Source organism: Amblyomma americanum, chromosome 6 (genome assembly GCF_052857255.1).
Source record: "Amblyomma americanum isolate KBUSLIRL-KWMA chromosome 6, ASM5285725v1, whole genome shotgun sequence".
Lineage (NCBI taxonomy): Eukaryota > Metazoa > Arthropoda > Arachnida > Ixodida > Ixodidae > Amblyomma > Amblyomma americanum.
The window spans coordinates 4,530,388-4,553,156 of record NC_135502.1 but is presented as its reverse complement, the minus strand read 5'-3'; the positions used below and the strand labels follow the sequence as shown (position 1 = coordinate 4,553,156).

Here is a 22,769-nt window from a genome sequence, read left to right as displayed (position 1 = left end):
CTACAACTGACAGCTTTGCGAGCAGGCATGAGCAGTCCTGCTCAGCGGCACTTGTAGTGCCTGACCTTGAAATATCCTGGACTGGGCGCTTGGAAAAGGTTGTGTCGTCCACTTCGGCTCAATTAGTGGCCATTTTAGGTGCGCTTAAAGGTCTCTCTTTCTGCAGACCACAGAGAATCGTCATTCTGTCGGACTCAGTCTGTCCTACAGCGCCTGCGACGAGGAACACCCGATGACAAATTGAGCCTCTGTGCTCCCCTGGCTGAGGAAGCTACATCTGAATGGATTTCAAGCTTGCTTCCAGTGGCTGCCATATCACGTTGGAGTCACTGCACGGGTGCAGACCTTCTGGCTCAAGAAGCCCGCTCTTATCCATCTTTAGTGGCTGTCCCAAACAAAGGACGATAACTTCGATAGACAGTGCAACACTTTTCTGCACTTCGGCCGCCTTTGCACCTCCCTTGCGTTACGGGAGGCTTGTCGCGCGACAGAGCCACTGCGCGCGAATTCTGCCTATGCGCCAGTATGGTTGCGCAATATTCATCGCACCACCTCACCTATGTGTGCACACTGTGGTGTTGTGGGCGATATGAACCATTCCGATTTAGCGTGCCCGCGGTTTTGTGCCGAGCGTGAGACAATCGTGGAGAGCGTGGGGAGACTGCACGTTCTCATGGACGACGTGTCACGCACCGTGTGCCCTGAGGGCTCCCGAACTGAGGGACGATTAGTGTCACGATCACTTTTCAATTTCTCAGAGGACGCTTGTCTTATGGGTCAGTGGTAGGGAAGCAAGCTCTTAAATCGGTGACTCAAACGGAGCAATTCCCGACGGGTCTCTGTAAGGCTAATACCGCCTGTAAATTCACACCACGATCACCGATCGCAGCAGCATGCTGTGCGGCGTCGGAGTGGGCTCTGTTTTTGAAACAGTCGTCGCAGATAACTACGGCATGCCACATACGAGCTTCGTGCCAATTACTCAAAAATTATTCGATTAATTTCAGATAGTTTTTAACATACACTTTTTGCTTCTTTCAGCAAATACAATAGAAGGAATTAGATTCCTTATTCGAAAATTTCGAGTATTCGCACAGCCCTATCAGAAAGGTATTTGCAATATCAGCTCGCCTTCATACCATTGTTACGTGACCTGGTTGATACGTGATAACAAAGCTAAAAAAAAAACGTTATTCACTTAGGCCACTGACTTTTTAACGAAAGCCGTTGCAATGGACTGTAGCGTAAAACAAACTTAACTTCGATGTGCGTTTACAGAGGAACGCCGCTGTATTCACGGGGAAACAGAAGCGAGTAGAATCGAGCTTAACGATAATCAAATAATCACAATCATCATCATTCCGCTTGTGTGAGCTGTAGAACGAAGCGTCTCCCAATGAATTCCAAGTAACCCTGGCCCGCGCGGTCGCGCCTATTCCATCGAATTTCCTCTTCTCGCACGGGGTTAGCTGCCGCCTTCAGCTACGATTTTGAAGTCCGCTACGTTGCCCCGACAGTGGTTAGGTGACCTCCGCTTTACACGTTGCTGCAAGTACACCTTTTCTTCTTTATTTCTTTCGGAATATTGCAACATTAAGATACTGCGAATAGTTAAATATTCAGGTGGGTAAGAGTAGCAAGGGGACGTGTGTGGCCGACAGGCACCGTGCTACTGACAGTTGAGTATAAGGTTCAAAGTGTCTTCAGCTGTCATGTCCGCAGCGCACCACAGCTGTGTGTTGAATAGGCAATAGGAGTCACAGCACGGTAAAATCTAACCAGTTAGCGAGGTAAATTTCACTAGTGGGGAAAACTGACACAAATATAAACCCTGTGAAGGCTAGATGACAGTCGCGAATAATAAAATGAATATAATTATCACGAATTCCTGACAGCGCCGAGCCAGTGCCGCTACGCCTAGCGGCCTACAGCACTTCTGTGGCTCCCTGTCTACTACGTCACGGATGATGTCAGAGCGCTATTTTCTTACAGGCCACTGAGGTGAAATTGGAGTTGGCTTGTACCGACCAGCTCCTAAACACAAAAACAACACTTTTTCTGAAAACAAAGCCCTTGTAAGGGAAGAAAAGAGCAAGAACTAAAATACAGGTATCGCCGCTACAGGCCAATCTCGCAAATACGAGCGTGATGACGGAATAGGAGAAAACACAGCACCGACCTCTGAGGCTGACAAACGTGCACGAAGGTTACGTGTTTGATCGATATTTAAGTATATAAGCATTGTTTTGAAGCCGCCAGTGCACTTTTATCACTTTAGAAAGACGAAAAAAGATAACGCGAATGTTGGAGGTCAAAGAAAACCTGCAATTGGCGGTGCAACAGGCGCCCAGCTGAGTTTCGGCATGTTTTGGGGTGCTTCGCGGCTATGCTTTCTGCTTGCCCGCATGGTTTCGTTATGCGCCTCGATTTACAAGGGCGCAGCAGCAGAGCACCTCCAAGTGCTCCTCGGACGAGGTTTGTGCAACGGCGCGCAACTGCGGCAAGGAAAAAAGAGCTGTGTATGCAGCCAATGTTCAACGCGCCTCCAGGTTAGCAAACGCGCGCCGCTCGACGTGTTCGCTTCGTCAACATACCAAGACGCTGGGCTGCATAACCAGCCAAACGAGAACTATTATTACAGAATTTAAATATGCCCGCACGTACCAGTCGCTATACACATCAGTCGTGACGGTAACTCGGCGGTGACATCGACGCTGCCGACTCCTCGGCGCTGGGACTTTCGTGTCGAACCCGCCGCGTCTCAGCCCACAAGAGCATGGCCCGTTGTGTGGGGTTGAGGTCGCTGAGTGCAGGATGCAGTTCTCTGCGAGAACTTCGTTGTCTGAATCGGGAACGGGATCCATCGTAACGCTGGCGCAAACGACGACGGCTGATAGAGGCCTTGAACGTCCGGCCGGCAGTATAGATTTAATCTCGGCTGCTGCTAGGCGGGAGTGCAGCGCTCGCCGTCAGCAATCACGGAGTCTTCGTTTCCCTTTCCGTCGCTTTACGTCACTGTTATCCTGTTTCGTCATCAGAGAGTCCCGGGTTTTTTTATCGTAGCGGCGGGAAAAGGTATTTCAACTTCGAATCCAAATCTCTTAGCAATAAATGCACCTTTCGCTGCCGAATAAGCGGAAACAAACCCACAAAATGCCAAACTATTGAATTTTACTAACAAAACAAATTTGACAGCGTTGTCCTCAGTGTTCCTTCGATGTCCCGCACATTCACGCCGCAGCGTTCGGCTGCTTAACACAAGGCTGCGGGATTCGAACCCGGTCGCAGTGACCTCATTTCGATGGAGGCGAAATGCAAACACGCCCGTCGGCTGTTCGATGTCTGTGCACGTTTAATCTGCACCCCAGCGCTCGCATATTCCGAGTGCAGCTCCGGCGCCCAAATGATCTACCGACAGGATACTGTATGGACGCCATCAATCAAACATGCGCAAAGCTGGCGGCGCTTATTGACAACGCCCAAGGCTCACGAAGGTTTGGCCATTAAAGGCGGTTGAGCAAACCAGTCGCAACAAGCGAGCAGATTCGTCGGAGACTCTCACCTCGACCGGCGGAAGCGAAGTCTGCTGCCCCGGGACAACGGCGCGCGTACGTGTGTGCCGGTGACTCGTTCGCAGACCGTCCGAGATGGCGAGCATCAGTTACGGCCTGGGGGACAATTAGGCGCCCGTGCTGCAAAGGTTCCGCATTTCCACGAATCGGCCGGCCGATCATATCGAAACGCTAATGACGACCCATTATTCGGGCAGCTTCTTGCTTTCTTCGTGCGCAGCATATAATCACACGTCGGACCATTTTCTCTCCGCCGCGCACGTTCCCGGCTTTACATGCGTGCAACGGGTGAACTTTCGGCACTAACCTTCACTAACAGGTCGGGGTCGTTCGAACTGCGTGCCACATTCTGTGGGATTAGGAGCAATATAATGAGATTATATTGGGTTTCAGATTATATTGGGTCGTGAACGAGGCTGTCTCATAGAACGCATTTATAGAGTTGTTTTATGTATTTTTTCGATGTAAACCCTCACTGCTCATTATTCCTCAAGTGTCCGCGAGGCAGGATATGCCTACACAGGATACTGTTTTGCCTCTGACGTCAGCAATTAGAGACTTCTTAATTACTATTATAGCTACGCAGCTTAGTTTAAGTTTTATGCATACAGAGCCACAGACTGTCAATCTACTGGGACTATCTCCTGTAGCCCTGCGCAAATGGATCATTATCTCGGAACTGAGATTAGTAGTTTGGTTTGGTTTATGGGGGTTTAACGTCCCAAATCGACACAGGCTATGAGAGACGCCGTAGTGAAGGTCTCCGGAAATTTCAACCACTTGGAGTTCTTTAACGTGCACTGACATCGCACAGTGCACGGGCCTCTAGAATTTCGCCTCCATCGAAATTCGACCACCGCTACCGGGATCGAACACGCGTCTTTCGGGTCAGCAGCCGAGCGCCATAACCACTGCGCCACAGCGGCGGCTGAGATTAGTAGTAGTAGTAGTAGTAGCAGTAGTAGTAGTAGTAAAACATTTTATTTCGGAGCACAGATGAAGTGTTCAAAGAAACTAAGTTAATTCTATCCATAGCCCCAGCTCTGTTCTTGTCCTATTATCTGCTAAAACAAAATATTCGCAATATTCCCTCTTGGTTCCAATCATGGCAAATGATACTAAACGTTAACAATTGCAAATTCTTGCGCGTAGCAAGGTCTTCTAGCAGCTTACCTACATACTATCTTAACAACGACGCTCTCGAATTTGTTGCATCATGCAAGTACCTAGGCATTCATATCACTTCTAACCTTAGCTGGAAAACTCATGTCGAATTTATCCTCAACAAACCTGACCGCATGCTAGGCTACTTAAAACGGAACTTCCACTCAGCCCCTGTTAACACCAAGCTTCTCTTTTACAAAACAAAAGTTCGCTCGCAACTTCAGTACGCATTGTCAGTTTGGGACCCAAGGCACTACCGATCTCATTAACCAAATAGAAATGGTTCAAAACAGTGGTAATCGTTTCATGCTTTCTTAATATCATCGCACCGCCAGTGTATCTACAATGAAATCTAACCACAACCTTTTTCCTCTCGCATCACGTCGAAAAGTCGGACGGTTATGTCTCGGTCTTTTAGCGTGATAATTTACACGATGAGTTGCTCATTCCGCCTCCATATGTGTCATCACGCATAGACCATATTCACAAAGTCGGCATCATTCCGCGCAATACTAAAACTTTCTCCGATACATTCACAGCCTGCACTTCGAAAGACTAGAATCGCCTTCCCTCTCCTATTGCAACAGTCCTATTGCAACTATTTCATTCTGCCGTATGAAATACAGTGCATGCAAACATTCTTTAATGCATATTATATAAAAACTGCCTCCCTTATGCTTGTTCATGACGATATGCCGTTATGCGATCTGAAATTCCTCGAATTTAGTGCCTGTGTGATGCTATATTTTGTAACACGAATTCCTACATGCACAGTAAGTATTGCTCTTTATAAGGCTGACCTCACCTGTACTTACATTTTATATGTATGTTTCTCTTTGCTGTGTTCTGAAACAGCAATCGGGATAAAAAAAGAATGTCCACACGGGAGAGACCACCTCGGCGAAGGAGTGTAGAAGTTAAGAAAAATGTAGGCGGTTTGAAAAATGACAATACAAATCAGGCAATGAAGCACTACTAAAAGAAATGCAATCCCTTCACTACCAGCAGCGTCTATCTTGATCGTAGTCAGGGAATCGTCACTACACTGTTCAGGCCCTGCTTGCGTGCTCCGATATTGTTCTAGACTTTCCGCGAATCCCAAATGCACCGCTTGATTCCTTGTTTCTACCACTGTTATAAATTGATGTTCATCTTTCAGGATTTCTTGGTGGAATGATATCAGAAATATTCTTGAAGCGCAAATCCAGTCCTTGAGAAAGCACTGCGACAATCATGGCCCATGCACATATTGCTAAGTGCGCGCTTCAATCTCGGTTATAAATGCTTCTTGGCTTCTTTCTGCAGACACGAAGCGTTGCATGCCAGGTCGTCAGAGCTACCGGAAAGCCCGTCAGCAACACTGCCTCGCGGACGTATTGGTCGGCATGCATCGCGCCATTACGAATTTCGCTATTGATGACACGTTTTTCTCAATCCCTTTTGCGAACCTGATTGCCACTTATGAATAAGTAGCGACAGTATTACGACGTTACAATGAACTGCTTGTTCACAGCAATTCCGCGGCAGATTCAAATGAAAGTTTTTTCCTCGCGTTCTAACATTTTTCTTTTCATCATTGGTTCCTCTTGGAGGGCCAAGCCATAGAATTGGAAGTCTGTGAGGGTGGCGTTTCGGAATTCACGCAGCTCCCCTCCCTGCACTGTTTATGGTTTATGGGGGTTTAACGTCCCAAAGCGACTCAGTATATGAGGAACGCAGTAGTGTTTCGACCACCTGGGGTTCTTTAACGTTCACTGACATCGAACAGTACACGGGCCTCTAGAATTTCGCCTCCATCTAAATTCGACCGCCGCGGCCGGGATCGAGCCCGCGTCTTTCGGGCCAGCAGCCGAGCGCTATAACCACTCAGCCACCGCGGCGGCCTCCCTGCACTCTATGTATGGGCCCAACCATATGTATGGTTACGGCCTGCTTTTTAGCGTTATACAGATCATAGAAAAACAGGAGAAGCCCTATGAAACACAAAGCTGCCGCACATGGATTTCCACGTGAGGTCGCCTTTCCACTCGTGCACCCGTTACCGCTACGCCCTCGCGAGTTGAGGTCGTGCAATCATTCTGAAGCCGGCACTCTGGGGCTAAGCGTAGCGGTAGTTCCGTCAGCTCCATCTGGATTACAAGTGTGCAGACAGGGGAATCACAGAGCGGGTGTCAACAGGCTCGTCGCACAGTTGACCCGCACCGCGCTCAGCCCCAACGACAGCGCCGGCCCTCGGTGCGCTGTGGCGAAAGACACCACACCGGGTGCGCCAGCTGCCCCACCGCGCACCGGTGTCAACGACGCCGGTCTTAATACCGCTCTCACCTCGGCCGGCATTCGCCGACTAGAGCCTCATTTCACGGACTTCCTAGATGAGCCACGGATGCCGATTTTTCGTATGTGTGGCAAATATACCCGGTCGTCATTGCGTCTAGGATCAACCAATCCCGGAACTGAGCGAGCACCGGTGACCGTAAGAGGAACGTAAGCGGTTGCCAGCACCACGTAAGATGGCTCGCCGTTGAGGCCCTTCGTGGAAAACATGTTGCAGACGCACTTTGCCGGACGAGAGCGCAACTGTCTGGGAAAAAAGAGAAGACTCACTGATGTTAAGCGGAGGCATGGCGGCGCCTCCCCCTTGCCTCGGGTCCTGGAAATCCCCTCGTGGCTCGTCGGCGGCGGAACGGCGGTGTGCGGCTGGCCTAGCGGGCCTGCCAAAGTTTTTCCTCAACAGGCGCGGAGGCAGCCAGCGCGCCCGCGGCCGCCCGGCCCGGCGCCCCGGCCCAAGCACTGGTGGCGGCGACGGTGGTGGAGGCTCGGCCGTGGCTCTGCCCAGCTGGCGGGGCGCGCACTCATCGGGCAGAGGGGCTCTCGCGCAGAGCGGCAAGCTCTCTCGACCACGCCGGGACACAACGGGGACTTCCGCGCGCGCGAGGCCAGAAACACCGGCGACGTCGCGATGATGCGGCGGCGAAGGAGCCCGTCAGCTGAGAGAGAACGCCGCGCCGCGACGCTCGCGCGCCGGCACAACGCAGTGGCGCCTACGTAATGTCCGACACGGCGGTGTGGGGCGGTGTAACCCTCTCGCCCTCCACGCCCCTGCCGCAGCGACCGAGAACGAAAGCGCTTCTGCGGTGGCAGCCAGCTGTGCTCCTGTCCCCCACACCCTCGCGTGCCAGCGTCGTGGAGAGGAGGAAATGCGGCCCGAGAAGCACCACGATGGCCGCCGCCGATGAGGAAGAGAGTGAGAGACATTGGTGCGGGAGAAACTTCCTCCGCCGGTGTGGGAAAAGTCGTCCTCCGCGAGCCGACCGCGGAACGCACCTCGCCACCGGCTTCTTCCGCTGGCTGCGCATGTGCACTCGCAGTGGCGTGACGTAACCCGTTTTTTTCGGCATGCCGGCAGCAGTGCCAGCCCCACTGACGCCCGCCAGGTCGTTGGAATCCAGAGGCAATAAAGAAGCGCCAGGGACAGAATGGAGCAGTTGTACATTTTTTTTTTCATTTTTTGTTCACTCCTTGCTCAGAGATCAATTTCACTGGCCAGACCCTCTAGGATAGAGCTATTGGTCAAAAAAAAAAAATCGCCTGTTCCCATCACTTTTCGATTATAGGTCAGCAGGTTGCTGGACAACTAATTGCGATCGCGTTCGTATTTCTTTCATATGACATAAATAAATTAATAGCGTTGTTGTTTCCGGCTTCCTTCCCTACGGCTCTCTTCTTGCTCTTGTCCACACAGTGTGTCTGCTTTCCTGGCGCCGTCCATTTGCTAGTCTGTTCTGCACATATTTACAGAGCTTTGCAATGTGAGCAAAAGAGAAGAAATGTGTGGCTAAAAACAAAGCTATTGTAGTCACTTCACACAAATACATATCAAGGTTTCATGCGTTGTGCTGTTTTCTCTGGTCATGCCTTTCTTTAATAGTTTTTTTTTTCTTCAAGCACATTTACTCCCGTGCTATATGAAGCGGCTGGGCTTCACGACTTTCTGTAATGTGCTCGTGTACGTTATGAAAGATAGCAATGAGCAGAGTGAGAGACTGAGTTTTATTGCCTAAGCGAGAGCAATGTGGTAACACCACGGCGGACATGGACAATCGGTAACTGTCTTTGTAGCTCCATAATAAAGAGCCCCAGTTTGTTTTACTGCATAACTTGGATGAGAGCAGCAAAGCCGAACTGCTGTAGAGCACTAAGGCGGCAGTGACGTAAAAACAAAAGAACACATTTCGATTTGACATCTTTCATTTTCTGCACTTTCTTTTTTCGCGAGTGGATGGTACTGGCGTTAATATCGAAGCCGCGGAATGGGATCCAACAATGGTTACGCGGGATAAAAAGAGAGATGGTTGAAGCAGTCATTATCTGACCGTAGAGTAATGGCCCTCTGCTACTCGGCTCTCAAAATGAGAGTTAATCGCCTTTCGTCTATTCGTACTAGTTCGTGGTTGAATTGTCAGCGGTGTCTGATTTCGCAAGAGGTCCATGACCTATAGTTTCGCCAATCCTTCAAGGAGTGTCTCGAACACCCCCTCCTTTCTTTTCTTTGCATTGATATTCCTTCCGGGAGTAGAGGCTCGCGGAATAATGATTGCATCGACATTTTATTACCCCGTGTCCACACTAGTGCGCTGACTGAACACATTCGCAGTGGGGAGATTGCCTTTGCACAGTTCAATGCACGACTCTATGTTTTGTTTCTGTTTCAGTAGCGTTGTTTTTATAACCGCAGCTGATGTCTTGTCATGCGCTGACAGAGTTAATAAATAAGATTAACTAGCCTCTACCTTGAACATCGCTGACACGAACTCCAAAAGCGACGGGCGGTTTGTTTCTCTTTGCTACATTCGGAGTGCCTTGTATGTTTGTTTCCTGCGCTGCAGCCGCTTGCTCCTCGTGCTGCTCTCGGCGGAATTGCCATAATTCGTCACTGTTTTTGATGACTGGAAAATGAAAAAAAAAAGGTGCCTTCATGGTTATTTTAATTCCTTTGCTTTTAAAAGTATTTATGCCCTATTGAAAGGATAAAAAGATAAAAAGGATAAACGCGCTGGCAAACTCCAACTATTTCGGCTACAACCTCGCAAGAAGGTGGCTGTGCACCAAGAACAAGGAAAAAGAACTGCCTACTCTCGAAAGTACAAAGATATGACATTCTTCTGCAGCAGCAACAACAAAAAAAGGCGCAAGAAATTAAAGCACGCCACACAAGAAGCAGGCGAGCGCTCATAGAGGGGTGTAGCTCTAAAGGACTGCGAAGTAGTCTCTAGAAGCTGTCTTGGTCCTGTAGTGACTCACGCTCATGGTTCTTGCAGCCAATTACTCCTATCTGCCGCAGCCTCCGCCGGAGTGCTGAAACCGCGGCTCCCCTTCCGACGGCACTCTTCCCTCAAACCAGTTGACTCAGCTCCCGTACCGTCAACTTGACTTCCGTTTGGCTTGCAGAGAAATGATATCAGTGCGATGACAATTCATTGTTTTCAACGTCGCGGATAGACCGGAAATAACAACTGATTTTGAGTATTAGTATTAGCAGAGTTTTTGCATTTACTAATGCCGTTGCTTACTACTCCAAGCTTCGAGATCACAGCCTTGGAGTTTTTGACGCAGCAGCTTTCAAAACCTTAAAGCACCAGAATCGAGTTTCAGGGCTAATTAGTGGGTATTGTGCCTTTGAAGGGCAATAGAGTTTTAGTTTATCGATGGGGGTCAGATTTTGGTTTAATGTGACTGCGGTGATTTTTTGTACGTGTGCGCGAGCGGGCGCGTGCGTGCGTACACGTGCGTGCAATAACCTTTGTGATCTGCTTGCGTGGATTCGTGCGCGCGTACGTTACCCTAAGTAGTGCACTTTTTTATTGTAGTGGTGATGGCAGTAATGCAGTGAGGAAGACAGCGAAAAGGGCTTCCAAACTAAAACAGTTTATTGGGCTGACCAGCACCTACAGTGGACTGAATGAGTCGGCGGCGGCGAAAGCAACAAGTGTGCTCGGCGGTCGTCGAGCAGAATGCCTGCAGTTCTTGTCCGCGCTCAATTAAAAGCTGGCAATGAACATTCGAGACAAGGAACCAAAAGCAACTACAGCTATCTGCAAAAATGTGGAAGCAGTAGCGCGTGGTCACGATCAATCGAGATAAGCCTGGGCACATCTCGCGTCAAAAACAAAATAATGAAGCCGCGTGCCGGCGGCTTTGAGCGTGAACGAACAAACAGTACAAAGATGCTCGGCAGTAAAAATTCGTCATGGAGCTAATACCATTCGCCTGCTCAAACTCTTGGCCACTCTGGGTTACAAGAACGAAACAGAACAGGAACGAGACGGCCTAAGATACAAACGAATTCTACAATTGTGCAGATTTATTTTCTTTCCTGCCTTCTCTTGTATTCGAAGGAATTCCTTACTGCTTGGACTGCTTAGATTACTTAGCCCATGGGGCAAGATTGAAGGCTTATACTCGTCCTTGTTTCTGCAGTGTTATGACAAATGACTGCTTAGCGTCCAGATAACCAAAGCAGGGAGTGAGCGTGCCCACCATTCAGCATCTACACAAGCAGTGAGAGAGAAAGAAAAAGTGGTAGAGGAAAGGCAGGGAGGTTAACCAGAAGAATGTTCCGGTTGGCTACCCTCCACTGGGGGAGAGGGATGAGGGGGTCGTAAAATAATAAGAAGTAGAGCAATGTGGTCTGTATCTAGCGTGCACGACAAACAATGGCAATTGCACTGAAAGTCACCGGCCGCCGCAGCAGTATACCTGCACACCTTGAGGGCTGCCCAACACTGCGACCTGAGTAGAACAGATCTACAGTCCTCTATCACTGATACGAGGCGACAGGCAGCGCAGACGGTCTAGTGTATGGAAAGACTGCTTGCCGTTGCGGCCGATAATGTGGATGACAACGTAACACATGTCGACTTCTCGGAACTAATCAAGCTGGAGGATGCGCTGTGCCAGCTATTGGACAGCTGCAAGCACGGGAGTCAACAAACCCAGCATCTGCAGTGCATTCTGTGCAGCTGGCATGTGCAAGCTCGAGAGCAGCACACGCATGGCTTTCACGATTGGCTTCAGCATTGCAATCACTTGCTCTTCTGCGACTTGGGCCGGTTCCTGACCTCTCTCAGACTAGCAGTAGGCTCAACACACTGGGTGCGCGGTGACTATTCTATCACTGAGGGTGTGGAGTGCTTCGGGAGCGACGGCCAAGTCACTTGCCTTGAGGGGGAGGAGAAGCTGCGGAAATACTTGGACGATCCTTTCCAATGCTCACTACAATTTTAGAAGGCCTGTGACGAGGGTGATGACGTCGTCGCACCTTAGCGGCGGCTTCTCTGTGCGTGGAATTGTCTCTTGCTATTTGTTTGGGTATCACCCGTTCCCTTTTCAGGCGAGGAAAATCGTGGAACACCAGTACACCATCCCTTCGCCTCTTCCGTTTTTTCCTGATTTACGACATTATAATGAAACCACAGTTCCTTTTTTGTTGACAGTGATGGAAGTGGACGCTGTTGGACTTCAGTCCGGTGGGTCAGCTGCTGCCGTCCAGAGGAAACGCCCGAATGACGCAAGCAGCCAGGCCACCGTAGTGTACTCGGCCACCAGTGATGACTCTTCGGCTGACGACGGCTTCATCAGAGCCCTAAGCAAGAAGGCCAAACGAAGACTGCGCAAAGGTGAGGACTCGTCGTCGTCGAGTACGTCCACGATCACTGCGCAGCGAGGAGCATCGACACATACTATCCTATTTGTGCCAGACACTCCCGCCGACAATCTCAACCACATCAACAGCCAAACCACGTCTGCTTTCCTGGAGGCTCGCGTCCCGGGAGCAGTTAAAGATGTGAGGGTGAATCGTTTTAGGAATGTCGTCGCCATTGATGTCATGGACCGGAACGCGCTTGAAAGTTTGAGCACCATCAAAACGCTCGGCGGCATCAGCGTCTATTCCCATGTCCTTCTAGGCAGTGGCACTACGGCAGGCGTCGTTTACGGCAGGCGTCGTTTACGACGTCGACGTTGCCATCCGCGACTCTGATCTGCCCATGCTGATTCAACCAGCTACCGACGGTGTAGCCATACTGCAAGCTCAGCGTCCTGGAAGGACAAAGTGCATCAAGTTGACCTTCCAAGGGGACTGCATTCCGACGTACTTGAAGGTTGGGCACTTTCGGCATGCAGTTAGGCTTTTCATCCTGAATCCTCTACAGTGCCGGAAATGCATGAAGATAAAACACGTGAATAGTGTGTGCAATTTCCCATCGTGTGCCCACGGTGTACTCAGCCACACAGCGGCGATGCTTGCCGGGCAACAGTCCTTACTTGTGCCAACTGCCGCGGCCCTCATGACGCTGCCTCAAACGATTGTTCATACACGAGCAGCAATTCCTCTACGCACCCAAGGGGAGTACGCACCCGCTTGTTTTTCACAAAGTACTCTCTTAATTCGGAAGGAATTTTTTTTTACACACGATATGGAATGTTTCTAATCTTTCTCATTAGTGTTGGAGTCAAAACGTTGCTATTCTTACGCGATACATCAACGACGGAAATAAAACTTCAAATGATTTGTAAGGTTGGCCTTCAGCTTTGGAATATTCAGAGGCTGGCGCTTAACGAAGAAGACGACGAGAAGCGCCGAACGCTGAGTCCCACGTGCGTGCTCTGGACTGACCGCTGCCTCTGGTCTGTACCTGGACTGTACCGCTGGTTGTTCGCGACGCTGTGCTTTGCAAGACGTTCCTTATTACAAGTGCTGGAGGTGCCAACGATCCCCTCGCCTTGGAGCTTCGCACCCTCGCATTGCCTACTGCCTCTGCAATGCTTGAGAACGTCACCCAAACCGCTTCACCGCTTCCGTCGGCTGTCTTCTGTTCCGGCGCCGCGCGGCAGCGTGACCAGGACATCTTTAGCGGCACAGATGACACGGATGTGGAGGATCGGTTGGCCTCCTATGAACGCGTAAGCGCACACAACAAGTGGGACGAAAGCGTCAAGCTCACCGACGTTATCGTTTATTTGAGCGAAGTAGCCAATCTCTGGTTTCGAAACCACGAGGCTGACATCTCAAACTGGGCAGCCCTCAAAGCCAGTCTGACGAAGTCTTTGGCCGTCCCGCAGTGCGTAAGCTTCGCACCGAGCAACGCTTGCGAAGTCGGGCCCAGCAAACCGGTGAAAACTTCACCAGTTATATAGAAGATGTCGTAGACCTCTGCAAGCGTGTCAACCCGTCTATAAGCGAGGCCGACAAAATCAGGCATATTATGAAAGGCATTGAGGATGATGCCTTCCAGATGCTCGTCGCCAAAGATTCTCCGGTGTCATCGGCTACTGCCAAAGCTTCGATGAGCTGCGCAAACAGCGCCTTTCTACCCGGCGTGCCGGCTATCAGGAGGCTACACTTTCCAGCTTGGCTCCCCCAGGGGACGGTGCTCTCGACCAACAGTCGCTCCACCAGCGAATCCAGCAGTTTGTACGTGAGGAAGTCGCACGCCAGCTATCTTTGTATACCTGCCCGCCTACGCCTGCGCCGTCGCTCACTCCCAACCTACAGCGTGTCATCGAGGAGCAGGTCGCTTAAGTCCTGCCACCTCCTGCTCAGCCACCCCTGATCGCGGCTCCTCTGACGTACGCTGATGCCGTGGTGTGGTCGCGGCCCTCACCTGCTGCCCTTGTCTACAGGCCACCTACCCGGCAGTTAGAACCCCAGCGACCTGCAACCCCACCTTACCGTCCGGTTGCACGCCCCCGGTCACAGCCGCAGCCACTCAACCCCTGGCGCGCACAAGACAACCGCCCTATTTGCTACGTCTGTGGCGTCGCTGGCCACGTGGCTCGTTTGTGTCGCAGTCGTTACCACCGTCCCTACCATTATAGGCGTGAGCCGACGTACGACCTTCCGCCGTCGTCACATCGCCCTAGGCCGCCGAAATGGCCCCTTTTCGCCCGGGGGAAATTGTAAGACTGGCCTTCGGCTTTGGAATCTTTAGAGGCTGGCGCTTAACGAAGAAGACGACGAGAAGCGCCGAACGCTCCGTCCCTCGTGCGTGCCCTGGACTGACCGCTGCCTCTGGTCTGTACCTGGACTGCACCGCTGGTTGTTCGCGACGCAGTGCTTTGCAAGACGTTTCTTATTACAGACTACGGTTTCTTCTCTCTCTTATCAAAACCTCCCTTCCCCCCCCCCCCCCCCCCCCCCCTCCCCAACCCCTGCACACGAGATTTAAGTAGCGAAAACGTCGCGCATTGACTGAGGGAGGAAGATGATCGATTGTTTATATTTTCGTAAAAAGAACGAGGTGAAGCGGCGTAGATATCCTATATACTGTTCATAACACCGTTGCATCTGAAATTTGCCCTTGTGCCTGCATACGCTGGCGTGAAGTTTGCATTCTTTCTACGTTTTTGTTTTGCAGGTAAAGAAAGCTCTACTGGCATGTTTCTACTGAACATACTTCGCGCTATGGGTCTAATGGTCATGATAATACACCAAAATGGAGTATATTTGCAATAAGAGTGTAAATACTCATTTGCATCCACCCAAGCGCAGCTATACGTCTAAAAAAGAAAGCTATACTGGTTTCATGGAAACATAGCAGTTAAAAAAAAACTCACAGAACGGTTACGACTATGTAACGCGAGATTCGGCTTAGCTTTTTAGTCGTTTAGTTTTGAGGATATTTTGAGGTAGAAAAGATAGTGACCCCATATCGCACTGGTGTATTGCTCAAGTGATGCACCCCGGCAATGGCAGGCGGCTGTTCCAAACAGAGCCACCCGTAGGCTTATGTCACCCAGGTTGACCGGCGCAACCGGTGGGTGCTATAGCACACCCACCGGTTACGCCGACGGCGATGATGCGCAAGCCAGGTACGGGCGCCTAACAGCTATCGGTGTAAAAACAGTCGTCCTAGTTGGCCCGAGGTTCTAACCCGGGACCACCGCCTCGCCAGAGCAGCCGCTCTACCAATTGAACTAACCGGCACGGCTATCATACGGTAGGACGAGAGCGAATCGATCGACAACTCGGATTGGGCGCGCTGTGTGTCTAACGCGTAGAGGAATCCCCCAAGGTGGTGTATACATTTGTAATAAGGAAGTACTTATTGCTTTCCTGTGTCGCCGTATGGCTGCGCTGGGGCGGAGGCTAATGAGCAATCACTCACTTATTATACTTCCCCATGGACATTTTTTTTTTCTAGCGCCCGGCTACGGGGCTCACACGCACTCATAAGATGTCGCTCGTCTTCACCTTTCGTCCAATGGGGAACAGCGCCTGCAACAAGCCACTCGATAAATTCCGTCGACACGCGAGCGTCCGCCTCACAAAATGTCGGCCACGCTGTTACCTGCTGCTATGTAGCACGGGCAATATCCGTGTACAACGACAGCGCATGCTGAGCCTCGCAGTTGTCGTCACCCGGCCGGTGCCGACAGCGTAATAAGCCAAAGCAGAGGGAAGGGGAAAACAGGGGCGTCCAGCTGCACCTGCAATTTGCGTAAGTCCACGCGAAGCCACACGGATTCCTCCTTGTCGAGATTTCTTATCAGCCCAGGGTCCTTCCCTTATCAACGTCGTTGGAGCGCACGAGAAGACAAAGGTGATCGGCGAACAGGAAGTGCCCCGTCCTCTCCACTTCCCCGTTGCTTTCGCGAGTTCTGAGAAAATGCTGATTAAGTGTGAGCGAGACTGATTCTGATGGTGCGGATCGCTAGGGGGGCGCCAGGCCGTCTCGGACCCAAAAACGGTGGCTAGTTCCGCCTAGCAAACAAGGCGTCTTTCATCAGCAACCCGTCGACCAAACTTCCCGCTGAGTATGGCACTGCTGGCATCAGAACAGAAAACGTGGCCTTCATCAGAAAGTGCTTAGCAGCTAGAAAACGAATGCGCGGCAACTGACGTAAATGTGTACAGGACGCATTGCGCACAAAGAACACGACCGTGAGCAAGAGAGGCCTTAATTGAAGATTAATTCGTACAATCCTCGAAGATATTTCAAAATGTTGGTCTGCACTTCACCTACTATCGCTATTTCTTTTTAGCGATAAACCAAATCGCAGGCGACAAAATTATTTCAAATGGTTGCGCAGCCTGCTTAAAAGTTTTTCTGCTCGAGCTCCTGACTTGGACGACCGGTTAAGCAGACGACTACGCCGACTAGGAAGTCAGTAAAGGGCGCATAAGAGCGGGGCTCTAAACATGCGGTCATGGCCACCCCTACTGGATAAGGCAGACTGCAGTGTGCTGCGACTGATGAGGGCTTGCGTTGTCTCCTTCACCAGAGGCCATCGTGCTGTAGCCCCAGACAAAAAGGCGCCTTCTGAACGCGAAGTCCTTGCCTTGGCTCTCTACGCCACACTGTGTCGACCCTCACTTGCTACCTCCGCCGCTTTTGGCTCCTGCCGGCGCGCGTTGGACTGCATCTTTCGTCATTTCTTCAAAACTTATCCACAGATGCCTCCGCAGGACTGGCGCGGTCGCACCAAATTAGAGTTAGCTTGAAATACCGACTCAGTGGAGTCCCGAGCTGTCCTCCCACTCCGTTTACCGCACCCCGGGATGTTACCAGCACGGCTCTTCCTTGGCATTTCTGCGCGTAGCAGCATCATACTGGCATGCCTGAAAGACTACGTGTTGTATGCCGTTCCAGTTTCAGTTCTTTTAGTGCGCTAGCACAAGAGGTTCCACTCAGCCGCTTTGCCGTTGTCTGTGCAGTTCATCTGCGACATGGAAGAGATGGGTGGCTGGGTGGCACCCGCCTGGGTGGTAGGCTGGCTATGCCTAGGTCACATGACCTTGTGGCGTCATCACAACCCGCCCGCCGGATTGTGATCAAACTGACCACCCTGGCATGCCGCAGTTAAATTAATGATTAGTCGTGAGAGGTTGCTCGGAAAGAGCTACCCTGGTCGCACAAGCTCCACCGGTGGCAGCACCTGCCATCGCAAGGCAGTGTCGCGTCGCTTAACCGCTACGCCATGAGTGGTATGAGGACTTCCAGCGATCTATGAATGTAAAATAGAGAATGACCAATTCGACACGTATAGGCACTAACCCATTAACGCTATCGCGTAATACCCTGCAGACGGAGCTTAGGTGCCCCGTCCAATTTTTGTGCGCTAGCACAAAGGCCCCGCAAACTCTTACGATTTCACCGATCTTTGCCTGATGCCTACTTGACCTCGACTAGAAACGGAAGTGGTAGTGCATCGAATTCGCATTTGGCGTAACCACGCTAAACCGTCCGTCTTTTTTTTTTCTCTGCGCATTCTGTTATCGTCAGCACTTTTCTCTCAAACGGCAACTCCCTGCTGGGAATAAACAATCTAGGCTGAGGCGTGGTCTGGGCCTCTTCGTTCTTTCCGTCCTGCTACATAAACATCAACTGTGAGTGCTTGATCCGCGCCGTCGTATATAGCCTTCCCTGCTGCGTTCATTGATGTTAGTGGCACTGGCTCCCCCTCTTCCATTTATGTGTGCTTGTGGCCTGTAGGCTGCCATTACTTATTTTCTCTCTCTTTCTTTTAAACGCACATTCATTCATCACTCCATCACTAAAGGCGCCCGCCCTCGCCCCCCTTCCCGTTTTGCTACCATGACGAAACGGAATGATAAAGACGTAATACGAAACATAGGAAAACTGGCCTTAAGCGCTGTGCGTCTTTCAGTTTTATCTGTGCATTGTGTGCGAATGTGGACCACAATATCTCCACTGCGTGAAGCCGCGATAAGTCAGACCGTTTAGTTTGGCTCAGACGTCATAGAAGCATGCACTCGTAATCTTCAACCGTTGGATGGGGTGCATGTTGTCTGTGCGTAAAGCTATGTTCAATGATTGCTGCAATTCCGCCGACGGCAGCCCTCTATGCTCACGTCGAGGCAAGGGCGAATCGGTTAGGAACTCTGGCGTGCATGGACGAAAGCCAGTGGCGTAGAATACCAGCTGCTTTGAAGAAAAAAAAAATACGCGTAACCAGCGTTGTCGTTATTATCGCCAATAGAAAAAGGTAAGACGTCTAATCAGCGCTAATAGCTCGCCATACTTTTCCCACGGCAATGAAGCAAGGAAAGAAAATTAAAATAATCCCTTGCGCTTTCGTGAGACGGATAACAAAAGCCAGGTGTCGCTGATTTGAGGCTTGAATTTGCAGAATTTTTACAGGTTTTTTTCAGTGTCGAGCAAATGATTTCCGCTGTTACTAAACAAACGCAGTTCGCATTGCGTCACTTGTCACGAGCTGTGACCATACTGATATAAAGATTGGATGCAACGCTATTAGGAATACAAAGTCTCTGCGGTCTTCCTAATAACGCTACAGCCAATCTTTAGATAATGAATGAGCAACTAGCCCAGCACCAAGTTTACAAGATCTACTGTGACCATACGTGCACAGTTTTTACAGGAAGCATCATTCACTTGGTGGTATTCCTGACATGTCTTCTCGCCATCGTCCCTCCCAGACGAAACAGTGACATCAGATCGCTTGCTGTTGAGATGCTTGAGTCTCTGTCAAGTTTCTGAAAACAGTTCAAATCAATTGAGCGTCAAAACATGACAACAGAAAGTCCCAACCGAATGTTCCGCTATCAAACATGCTTTTTTATCAAACTTTTTTCGGTATCAAATCGAAAAAGACGTCCACTTCGCATACGTCCGTCCACACAGGCTCTCAAGGGGGCTCATCGAGTGAAGGCTTTAGCAAACGCTTCGACGACTAATCGTATCGATCGACCCGAAGAGACAATGCGTGCAGGTTCTACTTGGAAGAAAAACTAAAGGCGAGAATATTTGGAAGAATTCACTATTCACTAGAATTCACGCGTTACTTCTCCAAGAAGGTTTAGAATAGATTCTCGACTTAAAGCATCAGTAGAAAGCTTGACGAGCGCTGCGAAATAACTTTTAAAAGGCTGCTGCAAAAAAAGGACCGCGAAAGTAACTGCATTGGTTGATGCACAAAACCAAGAAGAAACAGCGAGCTGTCAAAAGCAGCATTCAGACACAATACGTGCAAAAAAGTAAAGGTAACTGGGTCGCATCACATGTCCGTTCTTCAAAAATCGCGAGTGTACTGCAGACTCATATCTTAAAACCCCATGCTGAGAAAAAGGTGCGAGAGTCTGTGAAAGTAGGCTAGCGTTAGGTGCGGGACGGCCGTGTCTGCAAAAGCCTTGCTAGTGTTCGGACAGAGCAGTTCTGGTTGGAAACGGCTGTACGCTGGCGCAGGAAATGGACGATGAAAAAGAACTCTGCAACGTGTCCATATGTGAGAAATTATACAGGCAACTTTTTTTTTCTAGGTGGACGTGGGAAAAAAGAAAATGGAAAAAATTCTATCGGCGTTCCTTCTGCTTTCGACTTCATCATACGCGCGAAAGTCACTGTCATCGACGTATTCATTTCTAATACGTAACACTGCTAAACCTCTTTCGACGTCCGGCAAAATAACCCATGCCCTCTCTCCTTTTTCTCTTCTGTAGTTTACGGAACCTTGCGTGATTCTTTAATCGGCTCCTTTCCGTCCAAGATGGCAGTCGATGTAAGTGCATTTTGTAACATGAATAACAAGAAGACACGCTTGCTCACTCACTCACCTGCCGTGAAGTACATGGAACTGGTGGCGGAGCTAGCGACACTGTCCACCTCTGCGTAGCTGGCCAGGCTGGCCGAGCGCTCGCGTAGCAGCCCATCCGGGGGGGCCAGGGTCTGCTGGTCACTCCACGAAACACGGTGCTGGCGCCGCCGCCTGGCCTGGTCGGACGATGCTGCGCTCGACGGGGGACGCCGGACGTTCGACAACGACGACGAAGGCATTGCCTGCAGTGCTCTGGATCGGGGCCGCGCACTCTCGGAAGGTTGTTGCACCCCGCCACTCACGCACACGCGGTGGCCGCCGATCAGGAAGGGCACACTAACCTTAACGCAGAGCCGACCTGGTTATGCGCGGTGCGTTGGGAGACGTACTCTCCCTCCGGGGCCAATTTCGGACAGTGACGGCGCCGAAAGTCGTCCGTTCCGTGCGCGGAAGTGAGGCGCACCGGTGGTTGACGGGAGCGAACACCGACGCTTCACCATGCATGCGGTCGCATCCGACTCCCGGCCACACCTCGAACGGGTTAACAGATCAGCCGAGACTCGTTTCATCCACAAGGTTCCCTTCTTGAATCTCCACAATACTTGCGATCCCAACGGCTCGGACGACCGCACTGTGCGGGCGAGATGTTGCCGCTACTCACTGAGATGTACGAGCTGCGGTGGTATCTATTCCCCGTATCGGGTCGGACTTGTGGAACGACGAGTCGAGTAGCGAAAGGTGTGAAGAAGGTTCGGTGGAGGCAGGAGGGAAGGGGCAGGACTGCAAGACCAGATACGACTGGAGCGGGCGATGGTTATGCTTGGAGATCGATTGCCTAGCTGCGCGAAGAGGGAAGATAGGCGGACCTTACCTGGCGGTGGCGCGAGGCGGAGGAGAAGGAAAGAGAGTGGGCGGACAATGTTATCGGCGTGCGTTCCCGTTTCTTCGTGACGTTATCGGTAGAAGATGAGCCTTCTCGAGCGAGGGGGCTCCTCGAGGCCCAGTGCTGGGGTGAGTTGGACAACGCGTGTGCATCACTTACGCCGCGGCAGCTTGCGGTCATCGTGGCTCAAGGCTTCTCTGCGCGAGTGCGTGGCTCTTTCAGCAGCTCGCGGTCGGCTGGGACGATGAACTCCGCTCCACTTCTTCGGCCTCTCTGGGAAGAGGTGGTATGCGGTGCAATCGTATCTTTTGTCGCTCTTGCAGGGGCTGACCCGCCGCAGCGCGGAAGTAGCACTGGCTGAGTCACACAGTCTTCGTAGTTGAGAACAACTTCCTCTTACCCCAAGTAAGGAAGACTGCTGACGTACGTACTCCGTAGCGCACTTCCTGACGCACTTTAGCCTAGCGCGTGAGTTTGCACTCGCAGTGCCATCGGAAAGCAGGTCTTGAATGCAGGTGTCTGTGCTACCACATCCATACGCTGGACACTTTGAGATTGCTTTCGAGAACCAAGACGCACTCTTTAATGGGTGCCCTGTGGCTTCTCAAAAGTCAGGCTCTTCTCATATCTCAGTCACATCTGAGAACGACACCTGGCAATCTCTACGAGTGTGAACTGCGTGCCTGATAATCTTGTGCCGCCCGCAGGTACGCTACGACCTCTTTGAGCCTAGCGAGAGCTGCCGATGCCTCCGCTGAAAACTTCGAAAGTAGAGACCCGACTTCGTATTTATGGACCGCCTGAGTGCGCAGAAAGCAGTGCTCTCAGGCATGGCCACTCCTGCTACCTGGCCAAGCATATCTGTTGCTGATCATAGAATTGTGGATCTGAAGCCGCTCAAACTGCGCAAGGTTCACGTTTATTCTGGCCCTGCAATATTTCGCATTCGAGCATACCTCATGTTCAGTTTTATCTCCGGGAGCACAATACGCATGACGTAAATTGTGCGGCTTGCTTTACTTAAGAAAACGTCAAGGGCGATGTCAGGCCTGACGCTTCTGCTCCTCTTGCGTGTGTACTTTTGCAGGCAAAAGTAACAGATCCCCCTCCAACTTCCCATCACGGCCACTTTGCGTGGGGGCGCCACCGGACAAAGCACTTCTGGTGTCGAGATCGGCGCATCTGGCCCTTCTCGAAACCATGTGCTTTGTCAGGTGGCGCCCCCACGCAGAGTGGCATGGGTCGGAACTTGGAGGGAAGGGGGGCATCTTATTTTTGCCCACGATAGTACATGAGGTATGCTGCGATAGCCCCGTAGCGGACATGCACGTGGCTCGCTGACTTTTCGAGGGTGAAAGCTGCGCTCCGATAGCGTCAGCTACACGGCGGTACTTCAGGCAAGCTGGAGGTTCTGTCCCGCTATCCATGGTGTTTCACCTAAGACTTTACACAATTTTCAAAAATAGGCTTTTTGAGTTAGAAGAGCACTTTTTTCAGCGCAGCACTGTCAGCGTTGTACTATACAAGATTACAGCTAAGACACGCTAACTAGCAGTTTGGTTAACTAAAATGAA

The 22,769-nt window shown here is 51.0% G+C and overlaps 1 protein-coding gene across 2 annotated transcripts in view; it reads right to left on the bottom strand.

Moving 5' to 3' along the window:
- LOC144136213 (uncharacterized) overlaps window positions 1-21,089 on the bottom strand; it is a 114,065-nt gene extending 92,976 nt beyond the window's left edge. The window contains exon 1 of one of the 2 annotated variants that reach the window (XM_077668330.1): window positions 20,332-21,089. In XM_077668330.1, the coding sequence (XP_077524456.1) occupies window positions 20,332-20,551 (220 nt within the window). In that variant the 5' untranslated portion in view covers window positions 20,552-21,089. Of the gene's footprint in view, window positions 1-7,340; window positions 7,985-20,331 lie in introns of those variants that run through there. The other variant, XM_077668332.1, reaches the window with a different exon arrangement.
- Window positions 21,090-22,769: the final 1,680 nt, after the last annotated feature.